At 46.8% G+C, this 26,453-nt stretch overlaps 1 protein-coding gene across 1 annotated transcript in view; it reads left to right on the forward strand.

Annotated features, from left to right (window-relative positions):
- LOC306915978 (neuron navigator 1-like) overlaps positions 1 to 26,453 on the forward strand; it is a 79,497-nt gene that overhangs the window by 17,423 nt on the left and 35,621 nt on the right. Inside the window, exons 2-3 of the mRNA XM_079493680.1 lie at positions 14,233 to 14,371; positions 21,894 to 22,251. Coding sequence (XP_079349806.1) covers positions 14,233 to 14,371; positions 21,894 to 22,251 — 497 coding nt within the window. The remainder of the gene's footprint in view (positions 1 to 14,232; positions 14,372 to 21,893; positions 22,252 to 26,453) is intronic.

Here is a 26,453-nt window from a genome sequence, read left to right on the forward strand (position 1 = left end):
TGTGTGTGTGTGTGTGTGTGTGTGTGTGTGTGTGTGTGCCTGTGTGTGTGTGTGTGTGTGTGTGTGTGTGCGTGTGCGTGTGCGTGTGCGTGTGTGTGTGTGTCTCTGATAAGCCGGTGAAGTGGTCCAGGGTTCCATATTGTTTGCCATCTGTGCCTGACGGCTACACACAAACCCTTTCTTTGAATCTTATCAGGTAGATATAGAAGCCCTGATCCTCAATGAGGGAGCGAGTGCACATGGAACACGTGTGATGTGAGCTTTTATATGCGTCTCACTCACCCGGTTGTTTTTCCCCTCGTGTGTGTGTGTGCTGTATATAACGTTCCATTACACGTTAAATATACATACAACAGCGGGCTGTTTTTTCAGGCTCCGTCACGCAGATGGTCTGCTGCACTCAGCCAAACGATGGACACAGTCACTGGACCCTGCAACACTACCAGGCCTTGACCGCAGCTAATAGTGCTGCTATAGAGCAGTGCTCTTCAACCCGTTTCATACCAAGGTCCATTATTTATTTGGCATTTGAGCCACAGGCCACCGATTTGACTGAGAGACTGCCATCGCGCAAATTACAGCTTTTCACCAGAGGAGAAAAACACATACTAGAGCATGTCTGAAATAAGTGTCAGAGCTGAAATCGACATGTACATATGAAATAAATGCCCAAACATGTAGCTAGGTGTAATGTTAGGGACCACAGAAGTGAACCTTTCAAGCCCGTTTTCTCTACTTGCTGACATTACTCTATAAGCCATATCTCCAAAACTGATGGGTCAAATTGAACAACCAATATGTCAATTTGAAGCTATGATTCCCTGCTTTCATATGACATGAAAAAACGAAAATTCAAAAAAATCCAATGGCAGTCCCTCAGTCAAATTTAGTCACATTTGATGACATTCAGCCTCTCAGACCCAAAACCTTTTTATTTTGTTATCGTTGAATACGATTTTGTCCACAATTCCATGCTGTATTGATGTGGTAACTAATAGGAGAGACAAACATTGATCAAAATAACAATTATGTTACATGTTCTAATTGTGTAGATGTTTTGTAAATTAAGTAATGCAGATGTCTAACAATAATTAACTAACTCTTGAGAGTGTAAAATGAAACCAACTCTTCATCATTTAGCTGGAGACCACCTGGAACCCCCTCAAGGACCACTGGTTGAAACCACCAAACTACCGCTCTATAGCAATGATTACTATGGGAATATAGAGCTATTTAACACTTATTTTAACCCCCCAAAAAATACAACTTAAAGCACTTTTAACTGAGCGTAATGGATACACGACACGTGTACACTGTCGAGAGTTACAAATGGATAGATTAGCACGTGTGCGCGCGTGTCAGTGTGCATCAGTGTAATTAGGTGATAAAAATGTGTCTCTTCCCTTTTAAAAAGCAAGCCCTTTCCCCCCGAAGTGGAATGGTTTATTGACTTCTGCTGATGACTTAACCATCGTTGTGTCATCATACAAGCACAGTATGCTGTGCGGTTTCACTCCAGCGGTTTTTAAAGGGGAGGTGTGGTGGTGGTGGAAATAAGGGACTGAAAACCTGGACAAGACAGACGTTTTGAAAGCCAGCTGCAGATGTTGGCCTCTGGCTGTCTCCTCTTCTCTTTTTTATTATACCTTTTGCTCACATTTAATATATATATATATATATATATACTGTGTATTCTACATTATATCATCATGCTAAATCATACTAAAGAAGGATGCGGATGTGAATGATTTCACCTTTGAGTCATCGCTATACGCTTGCTTTGACGTCAACGGGGCTATTCCCGGTAGAACCTGTCTATCTCGCTGGTTGGATGTTGTGGTCTATTTTTAGGTATAGCAGGTTAATTTTGTGGTAGGAGGGTGTGTCCACTCATTGTCCCTGAACCTTAATAAGGTCAGTTCCCAGTGGTGGAAACTTGGGTATTTCCAATGTACTATACTTTTGTAGAGATGTAGTGCAGATGTAGCGATGTGACCGATGCTTTGTGAGCTTGCATGTACGTCTCTCATTTTCCAAAGATATTTTTTATAAATGTTAGACATAATGATAACATTCTGCATAATGAGAACTTTTACTTTTGGAAGTGTATTTTGAAGCCACTTTTGTACTTTTACTACATTTTGAGTCCCAGACTTTTACTTATGTTTCTACATTGCAGTATATTAATCCTTTATTTAAGCAAGACATGCGAGTACATTTCCACCACCGCAGGTTCCCCTCTGTTCACAACGTACGCAACTACGCACACGTACACACACACACTTTGCCTCACTTAAGTGAATTCATCCAGCAGTCTGGAGGGTGAATAATGACTCTAGTGAATCAAGCAGGTTTTTCATGCTGCCTGCCTGCTGCCCACACACTGCCAGCCTGGCACTGCCCTCATTTCCATTTCCCCCTCCTCCTCCTCCACCACGGACGGCATCATCACAGGAACGTACGTACTGTACTCCACTGTATACGGTCTGATTTAGCCATTCCGGGGCTGTGCCATGCATGTGAAGGCTGTGTGGATTTATTTTTTAATAGGGATGGAAAGTTCCCGTCCACTTTGGGACAGGCTGCTGAAACACTTTCCCTACCCAGTGGGGAAAAGTTGCCCTGTCCAAATATCATCCTGGAAAAGCCACAGGGTTTTAACCCCGTGGACGGCATGACGACAGACTCGGTCAACCGCCACGGTCCCACACCAGTCCATTTTTACACTCTGGGGAGTTAAGTCAACACACCAGATCATGCTCATATATGTTAAAGTCCCGTTAACCGCTCTGGACCTGGCACATCCCTGTCATTATTTTAGTGTTAAAGCGCTGTAAGCTTTCAGATCTATTTTCGCCAAGTCATTGTATGATGTATACCAGGGGTTTTCAACTGATTATGAACCAGGGACCACCACCCTGACTGAGAATTAACCTGGGGGCCATTGTTGTGTTGGGAGGGGGGATATGGTCGTGGTGTGGGGGAAATAAATTAACCTTCCATATTGAACTCGTGTTGCTGTTCATTGTAACTTATTCTATGAGTACTTGCGATGGATTATGGGCACATTTCCTTAATGGTGACTCAACCAGGCAATCCGGTTTCCCTTGAGATTCTACCTCACTTTTCTGTGGAAGTTCTTGACATCCGACTTCCCAGTAACTGACAACATCGACGCGTCATCATTTGTCACCAGATCATTTACTGCATTGTTGCTCAACTTGTGGTCAATACAATAAATTCAAATATGAATCTTCACTTTTTTGCCAAATTTCGAGGAACAACAGGGGCCGCTGTTTTCCCGAATATTTGATGATGGGATTCTCAGATTGCTAAATGCATGGTCAGGGACCACATGCAACACCTTCACGGACCACCAGTGGTCCACGGACCACCTGTTGAAAACCCATGATGTATACGTATTATGGCTTAACCCATTAAAACAGGGATTTTTGGAGAAAGTGTGAGAACTACTAATTCAGAAGGCATGTGTAGAATCGGGCCTCGGGCCTTAACTGCATAAATGTCCCTGTATTCTGGGCTTGACGAGCCAACAAAACAGCGGATCGATCGGCTATTTTCAGCAAAGATATATGCGGTGCAGAGCAAAAACAGGAGGGGGGCCTAGCATGGAGCCCAGGGGACTCCGGTAAAGTAAGTAAACGGGGGTGTAATTGGTTGAGTGGTTAACCTCGATAGAGAGCATGACCTGAAAGCTTTTCCTTCTTGACATCCATCTTTCTGTGTCACCGGCTCCTTGTTTTTTTCATTACTCTCTCTCTCTCTCTCTCTCTCTCTCTCTCTCTCTCTCTCTCTCTCTCTCTCTCTCTCTCCGTCCCGTCCTCTCACAGCCCCTCTCTCTCTCTCTCTCTCTCTCTCTCTCTCTCTCTCTCTCTCTCCGTCCCGTTCTCTCACAGCCCCTCTCTCTCTACGGGTTATCTCCTTTTCCGTATGTCTGCTGCACTCGTTCTTTCTTATCTGCGCCGCCGACGCACATCAAATAAGTCTCTCCGGCGGTAATTTCCTGCCAGCTGGTGATTGGCCAGATTATTGCGGCTCGACTTCGTCGCTGGGGCTGAAGGTGAACATTACTGCACAGCCACGAGGATATTCTAATTGTAAATGGTGCATTTATATACATATATATAGCGCTTTTGTCCAAAGCGCTTTACATAGATTGTGCATTACATTTACTCAGTCACACAACGATGGCGGATGAAACCATGCGAGGCACCAACCTGCTCATCGGGGACAATCAGGGGTTCAGAGTCTTTCTCAAGGCTATATGTGGCATGCGCCTGGACCACTAGGCCAGTGGGCTCCCCACACTGCCACCGTTGTGTTTTGCTGAACAGTGAACGTCAAGCTCACGGGGTTGATATTGACCGTCAGACATGTAGGCGTTTCCTCCCATCGATCCGTTGTTTAGTAGCAGGTCGAGGATGAGTGAATTGACATCCGCTACATTCTGCATGGGCTATTGATCGGGTGATTAGTTGATTAGGTTCCTTTCTCCTTGTGAAGCTCCTATGAGCGAGGGAAGGCCTGTAAATCTATCCACCCTGTCAGCCAATCTCTCCTGACCCTGCACTCTTAACCACTTAAAACCTACACTATGATGATCGGACACCCCCCAATGTGTCTATCCTTTTGTCCCTCGACACCACCTCTCTTCGCCGGAAACAGCGATCCGCAACAAGCTCACAAAGTGTTTTCTATCACTGGAGTCCTCTAAAGTCTACATGTTATAGTTGGTCATAGTTTACTGTCTTGGCCTCCGTGGAGTTAACCCATTTTGACCTGAGATCAGATTCTAAAAATGTCTTCTACATCCTGACAGTTTTCTGACAAAGCTATGTTTCTATGTCAGTCGTTCTTCGATTTTTCAAAAATAACAGACCTACAAGCTCGTAGCGCGCCACTCGGTGGCGCGCTATGAGCTTGTAGATCTGCTATTTTCCAATAGCTAAAGCATAACATAATGCTAACACCAAAAGGGGTTCCCGCCCAATATGGGTTTTAATACTAATGTTAGTTCAGAGAGGGAGCGGTCTTATCGACCCATCGGTCAGTCTGTGCCCTCTGCCGAGCAGACCATGAATCCATCTCCCAGGGTGCACTGCTTCCACCGCCGCGGCCCGCGAATAAGCAGGGCTGCTTTGTCTTCGATGTCCGTGTTCTCTGTCTGGGTGTACTTAGTTTTTATCTGTACGGCCTTATCTCTCTCTCTCTCTCTCTCTCTCTCTCGCTCTCTCTCCATCCCTCACTCCCAAAGACAGAAGAATGGAGGAGGAGAGGGCATACAGACAGAGACAGAATGAATTGTAAGATAGGGGAGGACAAAAGAGACTATATGAGAGGGAAGAATCTATAGGTTGTACATATAAATAGAATATACTGTGAAGTTGTTTGCACAAAGTTAGTTAGTTAGCAGCTACTGGTGGAGAAAATGCTGCTGGTATATACGATATACAAAGATTATAGGCACATGGACATTTGATGAGGCTCTTGAATCCATTTTATAATCTCCTGCTCTCCTTTGCACTCTTGTCCTTTCTTTAAATCATTTTTTACGTTCTTCTACTGCTGCATTGTCCGAAGGAAGCCAAACACAAATGAGTTCTACTCTTATCTACCTGTATACAAGATGTAACAATAAAGTACAACCTTGAACCTTGAACCTTGAGAGGAGATGAGAAAAGAGCACATAGGAGGAGTGGAGATGGAACGAGTGGAGACGAGTGGAGAGAGGAGAGGAGGCCTGAGTGGAGACGAGTGGAGAGAGGAGAGAGGAGAGGAGGCCTGAGTGAAGACGAGTAGACAGAGGAGAGGAGGCCTGAGTGAAATGAACAAGAGAGACAAAGGGAAGAGGAAAGGAGAGGAGAGGGGAGCGAGAAAGAGAGAGAGAGAGGGCGTGAGGAGGAGGAGGACCGTGCGACGCTCTGATAATAACGAGCAGCAGAAGAGTCCATTCATGGAGAGATCAGAGCAATTAGATCCACGCTCTGAATCCTGGAACATAGAGGGCCATTAACAAGAGCCGGCCATTTAGCTCAGTGGCATCTATTGAGCTATTCTGCCCTTGTGAGACCCTGTGTGTGTGCGTGTGTGTGCGTGTGCGTGCGTGCGTGCGTGTGTGTGTGCGTGTGCGTGTGCGTGTGCGTGTGCGTGTGTGTGTGTGCGTGTGCGTGTGCATGCGTGTGCGTGTCTTTTCTCTCTGCGGCCTATACGAGGAAAGGACAGACAAATGGAGTGTCTGTGAAAAGAGAATAATGCCATTTGTCCACTGTTACCACACCACGTCTTTCACAAGCGAGATGACCGAGAGAAAAGAAATGTTTCATTCGTCTCTCTGCCACGTTAGGATTAGGCTGCTCGCCATTCTCGCTCTCTCTCTCTCTCTCTCTCTCTCTCTCTCTCTCTCTCTCTCTCTCTCTCTCTCTCTCTGTCTGTCTGCAGGCTGGATGGAATCGATGTTGTTCCAAAGCCAGTGGCTCATTTATGCACCGCCGCGTGTCGGTGTCTCGCACGCCGAAAATAGCAATATCTGTAAGCGTACAACGCATCATGGATGTGACACGTGGACAGATTGGACATCGGCTGTTCTTGGTGTGTGAGTAGTCTGAAAACTCACCTCTTCAGACTCCACCGTATAGCCCGTATAGCACTTGCCCTAGCCTCGACGACCTTGCAGGCGTATGCAATGACTAAAATATGTAATATAGATTATTGATCTGGCATTCTAGAGCATTCCTCTTTATAGTTTCAATGTACAGATATTCTACTGTTAGACGGAAGTGTAGGTTTTTTGTTTACTTATGATCCTAGATGACTATTTCAATATATTTGATGTACTGTATTACCTTTGTTCTCGTTACTGTTAAGCCACTCTGGATTAAGAGCGTCTGCTAAAAGTATAAAGTAGGGTCTCTACTGGAGTGTTATAGTGATGTCTATCAGTGCTGCCTCTCTGACTGGTTCTATATACGATGTCTCCAGTGTAGCTCGAGTAGGAAACCATTTGTCGTTAATGAGCCAGAACTGGCCTCGGTGGAGAGAGCACTACAAAGCCAATATGTGGCACACGGCCTGTCCTGGGCTTAGCGGTGCTTACCGTCTGGCTTCGCTATGGTGAACGACACACTGGCGAGGCGCTTGGGACAGTTTGAGATGAAGGATGAGTTTAATCAAGCGCACTTTCAATGTCTAAGTTGACATTTATTGCGGCCCAAATTGAATCACGCATCGATGTCCATTTGGCTCAGTGGATTACATGGTGTGGGGGTGAAGCATTTTTCAATGTCGCCGTCCGTTTGCCTCCAGTCGTTGGGGTTTGGTGTGCAGGCTTCGTTTTACTGGGTTAGGCTTCTCTACAGCCACAGACAGACAAATGATATTACACATGTATCACCGGGAGGAGCCCTTGGTGGTTTATGACCACATCCAAATAGCAATTTGTTGCTGTCGGTTGAAAACCTTGTATGTCCAAAAACGTTCCTTTTGCTTTAGTATTAACCCATTTAGGCCTGACCTCGAATAAAAAAAAAAAATCTTCTAAATCCTCCAGTTTTCTGAAATAAATATTTTCACGATTTTTCAAAAATAGCAGACCTACAAGCTCGTAGCGCGCCACTCGGTGGCGCGCTATGAGCTTGTAGATCTGCTATTTTTCAATAGCTAAATTATAACATAATGTTTAAAACACCAAAAGGGGTTCCCGCCCAAAATGGGTTAAAACATAAAAACATTCATATACATGACGATAGGAGGTTTCTGCCCAACAGCGACAATGTGTTCATTATTTCATCCTATATGTGTATAATATCATTTAATCATTTCACACATACATGATGTCCGATAATTTGACATATCTGACGTGAACTGTGCGTGCTCGCGTCTGTGTGCGCGTGCGAGCCGTGCGTGCGTGCGGCGTGCATGTGTAACTAACGAGGTATTTTGTCTCTGTGTTACGTTCAGTCTGAGGCGAGGGTATATAGGCCGGTGCCAATTAAGATAAATTAAGACGTGACAGGTAAGTGATTTGAGTGAGATTAATTAAGGCGCTGGCAGTCAGATGGCAGCTAATCTGAGACAGTGGGATGTAGTAGACGAGTGGGCCGCTAATATTAGCAGGTAATTGTCAGCCAGAGAGAGAGAGAGAGAGAGAAGAGAGAGAGAAGAGAGAGAGATGGAACAGAGTTGAGCAGCTGCTGCTGAATGAAAGATGAGAGGAGAGGAGAACAGTTGCATTCTGAGGTAGAGGAAAAGGTGAGAGATCTTCTTGTGAACCATGTCGTGTGAATATACGAGAATGAATGTGAACATGAATGCGAGAACATTTTGCAAACCGCGATTCACGTGACCTTGAAGCGACCCTTTCACCACACAGCCACATCGTCGACTCATCTTCTTCAGACGTGGGCGACTTCTTAGAAAACACTCGCAAAGTCTGAGCACACACATTTCCTTTCTTGAGTTGAGTCAGCATGCCTCATTGGCACTTAAGACTCGGAGACACACACACACACACACACACACACACACACACAGACAGTTGCGTTGTCTCATAATGTCTAAGGTTCTTAGGTTCCCCCTGGCGCCCCACACAGCGACTCATCTCCTATTTTCTCTGCAGAGAGGGAGAGAGAGAGAGCCTGAGGCGTCTTCTGGTCTCTGAGCTAAAGCTGCCTGAAATGAAACATCTCCTCCTCCTCAGCCTGATGGATCTGGGAATGCGCCGTTGTCTTCAATTAGCTTTCCGATATGCATCTTATATTACCGGAGAGAGGGATATTTTATTCACTACCTTCCTTTACTCTTCGAAGGGATGTTTTTCTCATGCGTGCCCCGGGGGATAACTGCCACAACGGCTGAGACGTTCTCTCTTTATCTCTGTCTCTCTCTCTGTCTCTCTCTCTCTCTCTCTCTCTCTCTCTCTCTCTCTCTCTCTCTCTCTCTCTCTCTCTCTTTCTTTCTCTCCTCGGCATAGCCTTTTAGCGAATGCCTAACCACTTAAACCCCAGGAATGCTAGGGTTCATGTGGTTGATTTTTTTTTTACAAATGAACTGCTAAAAGTATTCTTCTACCTGTCCCATCTCTCTGCCGTGAGTGTGCCTGTTTTATCTCAGTCATTTCACTCACAGTAAACACCACACACACTCTTGTTTGTTTCATCACATCTGTGTAATGTTCAACAGAGAGGTAAATGGTAAATGGTGCATTTATATATCGCCTTTATCCAAGGCACACACATTCATACACCGATTGCGGCGGAAGCCATGCAAGGTACCAACCAGCACATCAGGAGCAATTTGGGGTTCAGTGTCTTGCCCAAGGACACTTCGACATGTAGACAGGAGGAGCCGGGATTCGAACCGCCGACCCATGGATCATTGGACGACCTGCTCTACCTCTTGAGCCACAGTCGCCCGAGGGAGGGTGGTGTTATCGTGGATAAAGCACTCGTGAACCACACATGGTTCTCTGTGAAGTGAATAACAGGATATGGAAGGGAAAGGTATTGCTTAGACTCTAAGCACTACCTTTCCCTTCCATATCCTCTAAGCCTCGGAGGGATGGTGGCTGCAAAACCACAGCTCTGCCTCCCGGAGAGACAAGACGCTGAGCGTTCATCTCTGCATGAGGCGTTCACACACACAGGAATGAATGACATGCACATGTGTGCTGCACAGCAGCACAGTACAGAGCAGTACGCATTTCTGTAGCCTTAAAGTCACAGATGCTGCAACAACTAAACATTTGTTCAAAGATTGTTGGACAACCACTTCAGAGGCTCTATACATCCACTTATGATAACAGCATCCTAAGGTTAGCAAGGAATATCACCTCTAATACTAGCCATGTCTTGTATGGAGAGTATAGGTTGCTGCCTTCAGGAAGGAGATATGGTGTTCCAGCATACAATAAGGTCAGACTGAAGAGGTCTTTTGTCCATCAATCAACTCTGAGGCGTAATCAGGATTTTGGCCAGAACTAGACTGAGCTAGCTAGCTTTGTCCTGTGTTATGTCAAATGTGTATATGTGTTGCATACAAGGCCGCTGGGTCGCAAAACGAATTTCAGTGCGAACTGACAATAAAGTAATATATCATATCATATATCATATCATGCAACACGCACAAATACACTTTTTCCCCCCACCTATACGCTACATGTGTGACATGTTTGGTCACCTTGTGAGGTATGCTGTGTTTATGTGTCTGGAGGACAGAATCATGGTCGTCGAAACACTGCAAGATGCAGTCACAAGACTTTACAGGCGTGTGGTTAAGATCATAGAGAAACTTTGCAGGCGTGTTGTTCACAAAAGTTTAAGATAGGTGTGATCAGAGCATTGGTGCTGGAAGTAGTGGCTGGTTTGGGTCGTGTGGATAATTATATGATACATTATGTCACTACTAGCAGCTTACACAAACATGAAATTCCCCATTGACAATGAATGGAGAATTTACGTCGTGGACGAGCAAATCTGCTATTTTCATCCTATACACAAAGATTAAATTCCCATTGACGATGAATGTAGAATTGACGTGGCGTCCCAGAGAAAGAAGAGGTTGACGCTCACTGGTCTAGACATCCAGAGGCAGAATGGGTAAGGGGCATGGATGGACCCCCACCCTCTCCACCACCCTTACCCCTCTGTCAGTTCCCCCCCCCTCCCCCCCCTGGGGCACCGTGTGTGTGTGACCCACACAGGCACCCATCCGGAAGACCCTCGCTCCACCCTTATCCCCCCCACTGCCCACACACACACACACACACACACACACACACACACACACACCCACACACACACACACACACACACACACTCACACACACACACACACACACACACACACACACACACACACACACACACACACACACACACACATTCTCCATAGATCAGCCCATTCCCTATACCTACATATGCACTACCCACGCCATCCCACCCCCGACTCCCTGACCGTGACCTATTTACATATATAAACGCACACACCACACACACACACGAGCGCACGCGCGCACACACACACACACACACACACACACACACACACACACACACACACACACACACACACACACACACACACACACACACACACACACACACACACACACACGTACACACACACACGCAGCCATGCCCAAATACAATTTCCAGATGAGCCCTGTAAAGCCCCCCCAAGCCTATTAAACCCCTATTTACTGGAATCATACTTCTGAATAACAGGTTAAAGAGATACTTCTATATGAATATTACCAAGACCTAGATTTCAGGCGATTTCAGAATTTTTTCCTATTATTAGTTTAACGATCTTGTTGTTGAGACGACATCGGATACATATTATTATTATTATTATTATTATACCGCTGAGTGTCCCAGACAGTAGCTGCTTGGATGGATGTCTGGCTCGGTTAATCATGGATAATATTGTCGTTAGAGATTTGACGTGTGGCTGTATAGCGTACGTCCACTGTACAAACAGCCCTGATCCATGCTGATAATGCATTAGCGCGGCAGGGTTTTCTACACGTCTTGCGAGAGAGCGGCGGGGAGTGCAGAAGTATTCGAAAAGACAGACTTCTGTCTGTGGCGCATACGCACGCGGGCAGGCACAAATGCTGAGATTGTACAAAATGGACCCTCTTATCCTGACAGTTTTCTGAAAAAGCTATGTTTCTATGTGTCAGTCGTTCTTCGATTTTTCAAAAATAGCAGATCTACAAGCTCGTAGCGCGCCACTCGGTGGCGCGCTATGAGCTTGTAGATCTGCTATTTTTCAATAGCTAAAGCATAACATAATGCTAACACCAAAAGGGGTTCCCGCCCCAAAATGGGTTATCAACACTGTTGTATGTACTATGTCTGTTACATATATCAGATTTGATATTGTTGCGGCTGTACAGAAACCTTGTATCTCCATATTTCATATTTCATATTTGTATTATATTTTCATATTATGTTTTACTTCCTTTTCCTTTCCCTTTTCCTTCCTATTTTATACTTATAAGGTATGACAGGGTCACGCAAAAGTATCGAAATATTGAACCAATAAAATGTATTAACATGAGCTTGAGACAAAAAAAAAACTTTTATTTTGAAGGTTTACGGTAGCGACGATATATGCATTTATAGCTGACATATGTGACTGTCTGATACGGTACTATTTTAACGTACTTATGCATTTGTTTGCATAAGTGCGGGTTGATTAAACGCGGCGTCGTGACTAGACTAACAGCCTGCAGTCTTATGTGCATGTAATATTATGTGTGAAAGTTATGTATGGAATGTTACGACGTAGCGCAGTCAATGCTGTGAACAAAGTCTTGTCTATGAATATTTGATCAAAAGGAGCTTTTACTGATTACACTGACTGGACTGCTGGCCTGCATGGTCAAACTGCAGCACACGTTCAGCAAACTGGCACAGATTGCATTTGCTCATTAAGAAATTTTTTGGGTACGCGCGGATGCTGTGTGGAGCTAATCGGTTGTACCTAAAATAGGATGCATGCCTCCTGTGTAATGTATGCCCCAGCCTGTTTGCTGTTGTAGATGGCTTAGATTTAACGAGGCTAATTACCACATCCTGGCTCATGTTATGATACTTTTTGTCCACCGTTTAGTGTATTACTGCAGCGATGCGAGTGTACGGACTCCTGAATCGCTACCCCCCCTGACCTCCTGTCTAGCATCAGAGACAGTGTAAAGACTCCTGAATCGCTACCCCCCATGACCTCCTGTCTAGCATCAGAGACAGTGTATAGACTCCTGAATCGCTACCCCACCTGACCTCCTGTCTAGCATCAGAGACAGTGTATAGACTCCTGAATCGCTACCCCCATGACCTCCTGTCTAGCATCAGAGACAGTGTACAGACTCCTGAATCGCTACCCCCATGACCTCCTGTCTAGCATCAGAGACAGTGTATAGACTCCTGAATCGCTACCCCCATGACCTCCTGTCTAGCATCAGAGTGTAAAGACTCCTGAATCGCTACCCCCCATGACCTCCTGTCTAGCATCAGAGACAGTGTACAGACTCCTGAATCGCTACCCCCATGACCTCCTGTCTAGCATCAGAGACAGTGTACAGACTCCTGAATCGCTACCCCCCATGACCTCCTGTCTAGCATCAGAGACAGTGTAAAGACTCCTGAATCGCTACCCCCCATGACCTCCTGTCTAGCATCAGAGACAGTGTACGGACTCCTGAATCGCTACCCCCATGACCTCCTGTCTAGCATCAGAGACAGTGTACAGACTCCTGAATCGCTACCCCTCATGACCTCCTGTCTAGCATCAGAGACAGTGTATAGACTCCTGAATCGCTACCCCCCATGACCTCCTGTCTAGCATCAGAGACAGTGTACAGACTCCTGAATCGCTACCCCACCTGACCTCCTGTCTAGCATCAGAGACAGTGTATAGACTCCTGAATCGCTACCCCCCATGACCTCCTGTCTAGCATCAGAGACAGTGTACAGACTCCTGAATCGCTACCCCCCATGACCTCCTGTCTAGCATCAGAGACAGTGTACAGACTCCTGAATCGCTACCCCCCATGACCTCCTGTCTAGCATCAGAGACAGTGTACAGACTCCTGAATCGCTACCCCCCATGCCCTCCTGTCTAGCATCAGAGTGTACAGACTCCTGAATCGCTACCCTCCTGTCTACATGTCGAAGTGTCCTTGGGCAAGACACTGAACCCCAAATTGCTCCCGATGTGCTGGTTGGTACCTTGCATGGCTTCCGCCACAATCGGTGTGTGAATGGGTGAATGTAATGCACTGTAAAGCGCTGTAAAGCGCCTTGGATAAAGGCGCTATATAAATGCACCATTTACCATTTACCATTACCCCCCTGACCTCCTGTCTAGCATCAGCGTGTTAGACTCCTGAATCGCTACCCCCATGACCAGCCTCAGAGTGTAAAGACTCCTGATGCACTGTGTGAGTGTCCATGTAACGTCTGGGTTTCCGAGGCTAGTGATACGGTGACCACCGGAAACCACAACATGACGTCGCGCTGCGGTGATACGAGACTCACCGCTCACCCAAACACATCTCTCTGTTTTTACTAACCACCGTTTCTGTGGTCACCTCATCACCTAAAACTGTATGAATAGTCCTTACTTTACAGTATTGTATTGTACAGTATTACAGTATATCTATATGTTCTGATGTATTGTCGTTGTGTTGTTGTTTGTGTCTGTTTGCAGCTGGGACGAGAGCAGCTCCATCAGCAGCGGTTTGAGTGACGGCTCGGACAACCTCAGCTCCGAGGAGTTCAACACGAGTCCCACCCTCAACTCCCTTCCCACCACTCCCATTGGCTCCCGCAGAAACTCAGCTGTGGTGGTAAGTGCAACGCACGCACTCACTCACACACACGCACACGCACGCACACACACATTGACACAGCTGTGTGGTGTTGATGGATTGGCCACAGAACAGCGGCAAACTGTTAATCCAGAGCAGTATTGATGAGGCGCTGAGTGATTTGTAATACACACTCTATCAACATGTTCTAGTGAGGAGAAGAACATGCACACACATGCTCACTCTCTCTCTCTGTCTCTATCTCTCTCTCTCTCTCTGTCTCTCTCTCTCATGCACACATGCACACACGCATGCACGCACACACACAAAAGGAGCTAATAGGACACTATGTCCTGCAGGAATCATGGACCCATGCAGGCTGGTTGTGTATTCAAGGCACGCACGGCGATGTTTATCACCTCTGCAGTGATCGATATGCAGCATGATGCAGAGATGCACCATGTGCATGGCTGCATGATGCAGAGATGCAGAGATGCACCGTGTGCATGGCTGCATGATGCAGAGATGCACCATGTGCATGGCTGCATGATGCAGAGATGCACCATGTGCATGGCTGCATGATGCAGAGATGCAGAGATGCACCGTGTGCATGGCTGCATGCTGCAGAGATGCACAGTGTGCACGGCTGCATGCTGCAGAGATGCACCGTGTGCACGGCTGCATGCTGCAGAGATGCACCGTGTGCACGGCTGCATGCTGCAGAGATGCACCGTGTGCATGGCTGCATGCTGCAGAGATGCACCGTGTGCACGGCTGCATGCTGCAGAGATGCACCGTGTGCACGGCTGCATGCTGCAGAGATGCACCGTGTGCACGGCTGCATGCTGCAGAGGTGCACCGTGTGCACGGCTGCATGCTGCAGAGATGCACCGTGTGCATGGCTGCATGCTGCAGAGATGCACCGTGTGCATGGCTGCATGATGCATAGATGCAGAGATGCACCATGCGACCATGAGGACGCTGCATTGCTTTAGTTTAGTGCATTCCTTCCTGAGGATTATATATCGGAGTATTTCTGTACGTTGGTGCAGTGGATTAGAGCCCTTGAAAATCTAGAAAGCGCTCGCGGGAGTCGCGGCCCGCCCGTCTGATCACTTGACATGGCAGTGGGTGCATTTATTGATTGATTGATTGATTGAATACTGTATTAGACAGAAATGCAACAGAGTATAGTCAGACACTTGGTCTAAAAGCATAGAACCAAAAACAACTCGTTGCGGTCTTGTTTTCATTTGGGTCCTGAATCACAAAGAGCACGTTTGTTTTCAGTTATCAATCAAGCAATCCTAAATCGTTCCTTTATTGGTATCACAATGAAAACTCATTGTTCTGTTTTTAAAGAAAAAAAAAACATTTTCTTGTTATCATTGAAATCTTAGTGCTTTGCCAATAATTTTTTTGGGGCCCGCCTTCAATACCCTCCTGGCCAACCAGTGGGCCTCGGCCCACAGGTTGAGACTTGAGAACCAGTGCTGTAGTGGAGCGTTTCAAGGCTGTGATTCTCTCAGCTTCCTCCCACCCAGGGATCTGTCTGTAACTGTGGTGCCAGACTGCTTCTGTAGGTGTGTGTGTGTGTGTGTGTGTGTGTGTGTTTATTTGTACGTGCATTTTCCCAATCTGTCTGATGTAGGTCACACCTCCACATTAGTGTGGGCTGTATGGATGAAGTGGTGGGAGTTGAGAGAGAGAGACGGGGGGAGAGAGAGAGAGAGAGAGAGAGACGGAGAGAGAGAGAGAGACATACAGAGAGAGAGAGAGAGGAGAATCGGGGTAACCATGGCAACCTACACACGGGGATGCTGAGATTGCGGAACGGGCCTTTGTCTTTTCGTTGTACTGAAGGACATGACTGGAACACAACCATCTGTACAAGTGTACATACAGTATAGATAATCACGCACGCACGCACGCACACACTCACACATGAACGCACGCATGCGCGCACACACACATGAATACACGCAGGCCTACATTACACACAGAGCCATCTGCAGCCCTGCATCCGGGCCAGTCAGCCGGACGAAAACCGGGGCACCTCCCTCCTCCTCCAAGCCTTGTTGTGGTAGTCATAGTAACCCCCCCCCTACAGCATCATTACCATGGTAACCAGGCATCATCAGCCCACGTCCCACCTCGGTCTGATAGTGTTCCAAAAAGGAAACAATGTTCAATGTTCCCCTTTTTCTTTTTCTTCTTCTTAACCAGTTAGAATCGTAGAATCCTTCAGTGGTCAGTCATCCACCTGTAACTGTATAAGGACTGTCACAAGTTACTGGACCATAGACTTATAATTACTAATTAGTACTTAATACTTATACTTACTTGTGTTTTTTGGCATTAGGTGGCCTATAAAACTGAGAGTGTATACAATCTAATCTCTCTCAAAGTATACGTTTTCCTTCTTATTTTAAAGATTTATTTGGGGTTTGTATGCCTTTATTGATAGTACAGTAGGTAGACATGAAACAGGGAGAGAGAGAGATGGGGAGTGGTAAATTATGAGTATTAATTAAACTCCTTGGGTCCATAACAGTGGACCCATATGACCATTTTATTACAGTTACGTTTATGTGTTCCTCAACCCCCCCCCCCCCCCCCCACACACACACACACCCCCGGTGACTCAATAAGCAAGAGAATGCCTGTGAGGAAATTACAATGTTTTATCAACATTGTGCAGTCCTTTTGTTCTAGCACACACACACACACACACACACACACACACACACACACACACACACACACACACACGCAAACGCACACACACACACACACACACACGCACACGCACGTGCAGTGCTCCTACACATTCCTGGTGCGATGTGAACCTGTCCATGGGGGTCTATTGGTTTTAATAAAAAGAGGAATTCAACATATGAGTCTCCAGGGCAACTGGCGTGTTCAATGTGTATACTGAGCATGGAACTGTGACGCACGCACGCACGCACGCACGCACGCACGCACGCACGCACGCACGCACGCACGCACGCACGCACGCACGCACACACGCACGCACGCACGCACGCACGCACGCACGCACGCACGCACGCATGCACGCGTGCGCACACACACAGGGCCTCTGGGCTCTGTGTGTAACCGTTGCACCACATTGCAGACACCTTGTTGAGCCTAAAGCAGAATTTCCCTCAGGCCCTTCCTTCTCCACCGGGGTTGAACCGGTTTGCTTTTTTTTTCCCCCTTCCTAATATTGAACCTGTTCAATAGTTGTTTCCACTGAAAATTAATTGAACCAAAAAATAGCCACCGGTTCCATGAAAGCACCAGGGTTCTAATAATTCAGAATGGAACCAGTTCTAGAACGAACCAGTTGTTTTAGTGGAAAAGGAGCCTCTGAGAGTGTACACACCCCCCATTTGTACACTCTCAGAGTTATGGTGGTCACTGAAATTAAAAAGTTGAGAATCACTGGTATTGTAATTGTATATCTGGTTCCTCAATGTCTGATCCGGTTTCCCCAGTCCCGGACCCCAACCCTACGTAGGTAGAGGGTTGTGTAGTTAGTCCCAACCCTAAGTAGGTAGAGGGTTGTGTTGTGTAGTTAGTCCCAACCCTACGTAGGTAGAGGGTTGGGTTGTGTAGTTAGTCCCAACCCTACGTAGATAGAGGGTTGTGTTGTGTAGTTAGTCCCAACCCTACGTAGGTAGAGGGTTGTGTTGTGTAGTTAGTCCCAACCCTACATAGGTAGAGGGTTGGGTTGTGTAGTTAGTCCCAACCCTACGTAGGTAGAGGGTTGTGTAGTTAGTCCCAACCCTACATAGGTAGAGGGTTGGGTTGTGTAGTTAGTCCCAACCCTACGTAGGTAGAGGGTTGTGTTGTGTAGTTAGTCCCAACCCTACGTAGGTAGAGGGTTGGGTTGTGTAGTTAGTCCCAACCCTACGTAGGTAGAGGGTTGTGTAGTTAGTCCCAACCCTACGTAGGTAGAGGGTTGTGTAGTTAGTCCCAACCCTACGTAGGTAGAGGGTTGTGTTGTGTAGTTAGTCCCAACCCTAAGTAGGTAGAGGGTTGTGTTGTGTAGTTAGTCCCAACCCTACGTAGGTAGAGGGTTGTGTAGTTATTCCCAACCCTACGTAGGTAGAGGGTTGTGTAGTTAGTCCCAACCCTAAGTAGGTAGAGGGTTGTGTTGTGTAGTTAGTCCCAACCCTACGTAGGTAGAGGGTTGTGTAGTTAGTCCCAACCCTACGTAGGTAGAGGGTTGTGTAGTTAGTCCCAACCCTACGTAGGTAGAGGGTTGTGTAGTTAGTCCCAACCCTACGTAGGTAGAGGGTTGGGTTGTGTAGTTAGTCCCAACCCTACGTAGGTAGAGGGTTGTGTAGTTAGTCCCAACCCTAAGTAGGTAGAGGGTTGTGTTGTGTAGTTAGTCCCAACCCTACGTAGGTAGAGGGTTGTGTAGTTAGTCCCAACCCTACGTAGGTAGAGGGTTGTGTAGTTAGTCCCAACCCTACGTAGGTAGAGGGTTGTGTAGTTAGTCCCAACCCTACGTAGGTAGAGGGTTGGGTTGTGTAGTTAGTCCCAACCCTACGTAGGTAGAGGGTTGGGTTGTGTAGTTAGTCCCAACCCTACGTAGGTAGAGGGTTGTGTAGTTAGTCCCAACCCTACGTAGGTAGAGGGTTGTGTAGTTAGTCCCAACCCTACGTAGGTAGAGGGTTGTGTAGTTAGTCCCAACCCTACGTAGGTAGAGGGTTGTGTAGTTAGTCCCAACCCTACGTAGGTAGAGGGTTGTGTAGTTAGTCCCAACCCTACGTAGGTAGAGGGTTGTGTAGTTAGTCCCAACCCTACGTAGGTAGAGGGTTGTGTAGTTAGTCCCAACCCTACGTAGGTAGAGGGTTGTGTAGTTAGTCCCAACCCTACGTAGGTAGAGGGTTGTGTTGTGTAGTTAGTCCCAACCCTACGTAGGTAGAGGGTTGTGTTGTGTAGTTAGTCCCAACCCTACGTAGGTAGAGGGTTGTGTAGTTATTCCCAACCCTACGTAGGTAGAGGGTTGTGTTGTGTAGTTAGTCCCAACCCTACGTAGGTAGAGGGTTGTGTAGTTATTCCCAACCCTACGTAGGTAGAGGGTTGTGTAGTTAGTCCCAACCCTACGTAGGTAGAGGGTTGTGTTGTGTAGTTAGTCCCAACCCTACGTAGGTAGAGGGTTGTGTTGTGTAGTTAGTCCCAACCCTACATAGGTAGAGGGTTGTGTAGTTAGTCCCAGCCCTACGTAGGTAGAGGGTTGTGTAGTTAGTCTCAACCCTACGTAGGTAGAGGGTTGTGTAGTTAGTCCCAACCCTACATAGGTAGAGGGTTGTGTAGTTAGTCCCAACCCTACATAGGTAGAGGGTTGTGTAGTTAGTCCCAACCCTACATAGGTAGAGGGTTGTGTAGTTAGTCCCAACCCTACATAGGTAGAGGGTTGTGTAGTTAGTCCCAGCCCTACGTAGGTAGAGGGTTGTGTAGTTAGTCCCAACCCTACATAGGTAGAGGGTTGTGTAGTTAGTCCCAGCCCTACGTAGGTAGAGGGTTGTGTAGTTATTCCCAACCCTACGTAGGTAGAGGGTTGTGTAGTTAGTCCCAACCCTACATAGGTAGAGGGTTGTGTAGTTAGTCCCAGCCCTACGTAGGTAGAGGGTTGTGTAGTTAGTCCCAACCCTACGTAGGTAGAGGGTTGTGTAGTTAGTCCCAACCCTACGTAGGTAGAGGGTTGTGTAGTTAGTCCCAACCCTACGTAGGTAGAGGGTTGGGTTGTGTAGTTACGTTGCTGTGATGTTCCAAATATTGTTGAGATATTTTCAATACGTAGGTGATCCGGTTTATTCGAAAATTGACCAATATTTAGACTTGCATCATGTCAAGGCAACTTACACAACCCCAAACCTCCACCTTTAATAGTAATAATAATAAACAGGTTCCAAATATTGAGAACATAATAAATAGAAAGCAAAACCAGTGTGAAGAATGAAAAGCTGTGTGTGCGACACAGGGGGAATCAGAGTGGGACATGAACCCTGGTTATTGACAGAGGGAGAGGGTCTGAGTGTAGGTTGACCCCAGCGACCTGCAGACACTAACCTTATCAGCCTGCATGAGAACTGAGACCCTCCTGACCCCAATATGAACACGCACACTCATGCACACGCAGACATGCACGCACACGCACACACACACGCAAATTGTCATGATTTAGAAAACGTTTTTATTTTATTTCGACGTCAGGCCTGAATGGGTTAAATGATGTACAGTACTGACACATGTGGCCCTATATATCTTGGGCGTGCCTTAACCTTTATCCCTAAACCCTTTGCCATATTTTTTTTTTAAATAGTTCAACATGATGACATGATTATTATGGGCACATGTCCTAATAATGATGACTCAATCAGGCAAGCTGGTACACTTCACCCTTCTTGAGATTTTAACTGTCTTTTCTGTGGAATTGCTTAACATCAGACTTCCCAGTAATTCCTGTTCCGTGCAAAGAAAATACAAAATCTTCACTTTGCTACATTACTAAATGCATGGTCAGGGACCACATGCAATACCTCCACGGACCACCAGTGGTCCACGGACCACCTGTTGAAAACCCCTGACTCTAACTCAAACATGACCTCTTCACATTTCCTACAGATTAGTGTTTAACATTCTTCCTTCCTTATCCTTATTGGATTACCTTTGGAGTTCAATGTTTATTTTCCCTGCTCAGTGTGTATGTGTCTCACATATCCTCCACGTATGTGTGTGTGTGTGTGTGTGTGTGTTTGAGTGCACGTGTAAGAGATATATCTGCATGGGTGGCATCTGTATATGTGTGTTTGTATTTGAGCGTACATGTGCGCACATGCGTGTTGGTGTCGACACATGTGTGTGTGTGTGTGTGTTCTATCTCTTTTAAACAGCATGTGGCGTGCTGGCGCGGTCTCCTTGCCTTTGAAGTGTCCAAACAGAGCGTGAGATGAGAGCTTTCAGAGACAACACTGACCCAGTTATTGGCTCTGAAAGATCACAGGCTGCGGATCATCTTAGATTTTCCTGGACAGAGAAGCAGAACAGTCTAGACTTTCCCCCAATTCCGAGTTCGGACTTCGCGTGAAATCACCAAAGACGTGACGCAAGAATGTACATTTTAAAACATCTTTAAAGGTAGTTGCTGTATCATGTACAGTAGTTTTATGTGCAGAGATCACTCGATACCAGGAATACACATATGATTACTAGTCTTTAACACTTTGACTGCAGGATTCATAGCATTTTTCACCAACCTTTGAAAGATCATGAGGATGTCCATTACGAATGCATTGTGTGGTGTTTTTCCCACCGGATCATACAAGCTTGGGAAAGTCGTTTTTTTCCCCCCGGTCATGTGATCGACGTGTCACGTGGTGTGCCGGGGAACTCCAGGAACCAATGGTGACCCATAGATTAGCGAACAGCGCCGCCAATGAGTTAAGGTGGTTGAATACAATTTGACATCTCTCTCTCTCTCTCTCGCTCTCTCGCTCTCTCTCTCTCTCTCTCTCTCTCTCTCTCTCTCTCTCTCTCTCTCCAGCTGCGTACGGACGCAGAGAAGAGGTGCCTGGTGGACAGCGGTCTGTCCTGGGACATTGACAACACCACGTCGGGCCGAGGGAAGAGCCTGGGCGGAGGAGGCGGAGTCGGAGGCGGGGTCTATGACACGGGCAGCCTGAAGACGGAGGCGGCCCACAAATGGAAGAAGACGCAGCAGCAGCAGCGGGCGCCGCCGCAGGGGGAGGGGCTAATGGAGGGAGGAGGCAGGGAGCTGAAGAAGCCCCAGAGCCTGCTGGGACAGTCCAACGCCTTGAGGAAAGGAGGGCGCAACCCACCCGTGGGCATCACCTCGCCCATCACGCACACACCGCCGCCGCAGAGTGGGATGAAACTGGCAGGTGAGCACCGGGGCCAGTACGCACGCACGCACGCAAGCACGCACGCGTGCGCACACACACACACGCGCACACACAGGTCAAAAGTGGTTAAAGATTGAGTGCCGTGTCTTTTTTTTACCCTAAAACATGATCGTCAGATATTATTGTCACTCCCACCATGCAGTTCATTAAGTACGCCTGGTTTGCCTGGTGGGTGGTTGAACCTCAACCTGAACTGAAGCCGCACCCACAGCTGTTGTTGTATGATAAAGGGGGAGGGGGATGATATTGTGATGTCACTATATCACAGTTTTTTTCTTTGGCACGTTTGACTGTCAAGGTTTCAGCCTCCCGGTAGAAACCCTAAATACAAAGGGAAGACGACATTGCCCATAACAACCACAGCAAGGGGTCTAATGAAGTACTGTCACCTCATAAACACATGAAAAACTGGAAAAGATACCCAAACATCACGGCACTCCATCTTTAAGTGTGTCTGTGTGTTTTATTATTTATTTAAGTTCAATTAATCACTGTATCAACAACAGCTTGTGACACTAATAATAACTACATTGGATCTATTGGAACTCTGGTTATTTTTCTATTCCCTACAAAACAACATACATATCGTCGCGCACAAATCTTGTATCTCCAAATTCTGTCTTTTTATGTGTTTTCGTAAATTCATGTCCTGCTTTGTCCTACTGGCACGGAGTGTGGCACGTTGTGACTGTGATCTTGTAGATCCACTCTTTTACTCTTTTAAAATGTTTCAATAAAACGGAACGGTTTTGGACTTGCACGCTTTCCACCCGACAACAACGATACACACACACACACACACACACACACACACACACACACACACACACACACACACACACACACACACACACACACACACGTACGCACACAACACACACACACCCGTGCGGTGGCTTTGCCGGCGTCGACAGTGATGCACGCCCTCGTGACCTCATACATCTGCCTGTCATTCTCGGTGGTTTCTCAGGGAGTCGAGCTGCCTCGATCCTAGACTTGTTTTTCTGCTGACACTGTACATATGTTAGCCACCATCAGAGCACCGCCGATGTCACGTGCACACGCGCGTGTCAGGAGAGACGGTCGCGTGTGTCCCCAAGTGTGTGCCTCTCTGTGTGTGTGTGTGTGTGCTAGTGTGTGTTTTTGTGTGTGTTTGTGTGTGAGTGTGTGTGTGAGTGTGAGAGAGAGAGGGGGGAGGGAGACAGACAGACAGACCAAGGGCCTGTCTCTTTGCATGGTGTAGACAGCATGATGAACATCTAGTCTATCCCCGAAAATATTGCTCTTCCCTGGGCTTTGCACTGTCTATCCCACAGTGGCACGGTGCCTTAGCCACACACGTGCACACACACACACACACACACACACACACACACACACACACACACACACACACACCCTCAGCCAACCCTCAGAAACCGACGCATTTGGAGCCTATAGGCTTGCGGAGCCCCCTCCGACATCAGAAGATGTCTGAGTGTGTTTGGGTCGACATAAGACGGACCGTCATCGTCATCACCACATCTCATGCGACAACAGTCTTTTCCAATCTGCCTTTTCTTAACCCATTCTGGGCGGGAACCCCTTTTGGTGTTCTAAACACCGAGTGGCACGCTACGAGCTCGTAGGTCTGCTATTTTTTGAAAAATCGTGAAAATGTGCCTCAAATAATTTCATCAGAGTGAAAGTTTCTAACTCAAATCTTTCCTTTGGGCGGGGGGGGGGGGGGGGGGGGGGGGGGGGGGTTCCTGGAACAACATCTTTTCAGATGGGGGTCGGCAGCCAAATACATATAATTCTAGGGGTCCTTGACATAAAATATTGAGCACCACTGATACAGAAACATGAAGTATTTCAGAAAACTGTCAGGATTTAGAAGCAATTTTTTTTTTAGAATCGGCCTCAGGTCTAAATGGGTTAAATCCAATAAGGGAGTGATTGGAGCTCTGGAACCTGGTGGCAGATTGAGCGTGCGTGCCTGCGTGCCACACGTTCATACAGCGCTGCTGGCACCCAGAGCAACACTAGCCTGGCAACATCTATCACAGCCTGGGCACGTCGGCCATGTCTGTCACTTCAACAGCTGGCAAAAACACAGGACAGCGCGCACGGTTAGACGCACGCACACGCACACACGCACACACACATACACACACACGCACGCACGCACGCACAGCTGGCAGGACAAACATGTTTTTTTTGTTTATTCAGCCACTGACTGACTGTCTATCTTAGCCTAGCATACAATGCCACCACAGCTAATATCCTGTTGTGTGTGTGTGTGTGTGTGTGTGTGTGTGTGTGTGTGTGTGTGTGTGTGTGTGTGTGTGTGTGTGTGTGTGTGTGTGTGTGTGTGTGCGCGTCCTTCCGTGTGTGTGTTTGTGTGTGTGTGCGTGCGTCCGTGTGTTTGTGTAGTTACGGAAATAACACACAGATGGTGTACTTAAAAGGCAGCTGCACAATCCCCGCCATTGTGCTTTTCGTGTGTGTGTGTGTGTGTGTGTGTGTGTGTGTGTGTGTGTGTGTGTGTGTGTGTGTGTGTGTGTGTGTGTGTGTGTGTGTGTGTGTGTGTGTGTGTGTGTGTGTGTGTGTGCACCTTTCAATGTGTCAGGCAAAAGGGTTGCCACACACACACACACACACACACACACACACACACACACACACACACAGTTATTTATCCCGTAGTTTTTTGGCTCTATGCTTTTCTTTTATAAATTCTAGCCATCCGGTACAAAAATAAAGCTCAGATGAGAAAGGCAGTGCCACTGGGCAGGAAAGCGTGTGTGTGCGTGTGTGTGTGTGTGTGTGTGTGTGTGTGTGTGTGTGCGTGTGCGTGCGTGCGTGCGTGTCATGCTGGTTGGCAGGAAGGGAGTGGGTGGCGATGGGCGTTTTGATACATGGCACCAATCTCTACAGGCCTAGAGGGTGGAGGGTGGCCTACTGCAGCTGGGGATGAATGTGGTAGAGAGACAAGCACACTGAGAGTGTCTGTGGAACTGAGAGAGAGAGAGAGGGGGGGGGGGAGAGAGAGAGAGAGGTGTAAAGAGATATTTTAAATCATCAAGAGACTTGTTATGAAAACCATATAACATGGACAAACTTGTGTGCGTGTGCGTGTGCGTGTGTGCGTGTGTGTGTGTGTGTGTGTGTGTGTGTGTGCTTTTAGTACGTGTGTTGCGTGACGTTATAGACGAGTGCTCTGTGAAAAGCATCTTCATTCCATGTCATTCAGTTTTCCACAGTCCCACCACAAAGCATGTAGCCCTAGATGGAAGAAGCTTTGGGATTTGGGTTGATATAACGTGTCATTTTCCTTCAAGAGCCACTACATTACAGCTGTAGGAATGTTCCTGTCCGCCTGTCCATTTTTAGTTTTAGTCTCGTCTGTCTGTCTGTCTTGACTTGTTTGTTCTTCAACCTGCTCTCGGATATCTCTCATCTTCAGTGGTGGTGAAAAAGTACTCAAATGTTTTACTTAAGTAAAAGTATCAATACTGCAATATAGAAATACTTGTAAAAGTAAAAAGTAAAAGTCCGGAATTCAAAATTTTACTGAGTAAAAGTACACAGTCTTCTGTGTAGAAAGTAGAGCATTGGTTCTCTGACACTAGTGCAAAACGGATACAAAACTCATACGTAGATTTTTCAAAATTGTCATGACAATGCGTTGTGAACTCGTAGATCTTTTCTTTTTTTTTTAAGAAAATTTGACTAGAACATTTGGTCATGATTTCTTTCCCGGGTCGATTTGTTGATGTAAAAATCAGACCCGTCTGAACTGAGTAGCGGTGCTGTACTACTGTACTATACTGTACTGTACTGTCACTGTACTGTCACACCCGAAATCACGTAATGGCTGCTAAAACTCAGCTTCCCATCATGCACCTGTGCACAGTGTGAAGCTCAACAGCGCCACTTTGTCACCTGTTGGTACTCTAGACAGACAGACAGACAGACAGACAGACAGACAGACAGACAGACAGACAGACAGACAGACAGACATAGGGAGGGACCCACATTGCTGTTCAATGGAGTGGCAGCACCACTCAAAAATGAAAAGATAGGGACTCTGAAAGACACGCTTCTTGATCAGCTACTATTCGATTGACGGAAAAAGTGATGAATATTATGTATCATAATGCTTAGCAGATAGTGGATAGCTGCAGCCCTGCTATACA

Source organism: Electrona antarctica (genome assembly GCF_951216825.1).
Source record: "Electrona antarctica genome assembly, chromosome: 2".
NCBI lineage: Eukaryota > Metazoa > Chordata > Actinopteri > Myctophiformes > Myctophidae > Electrona > Electrona antarctica.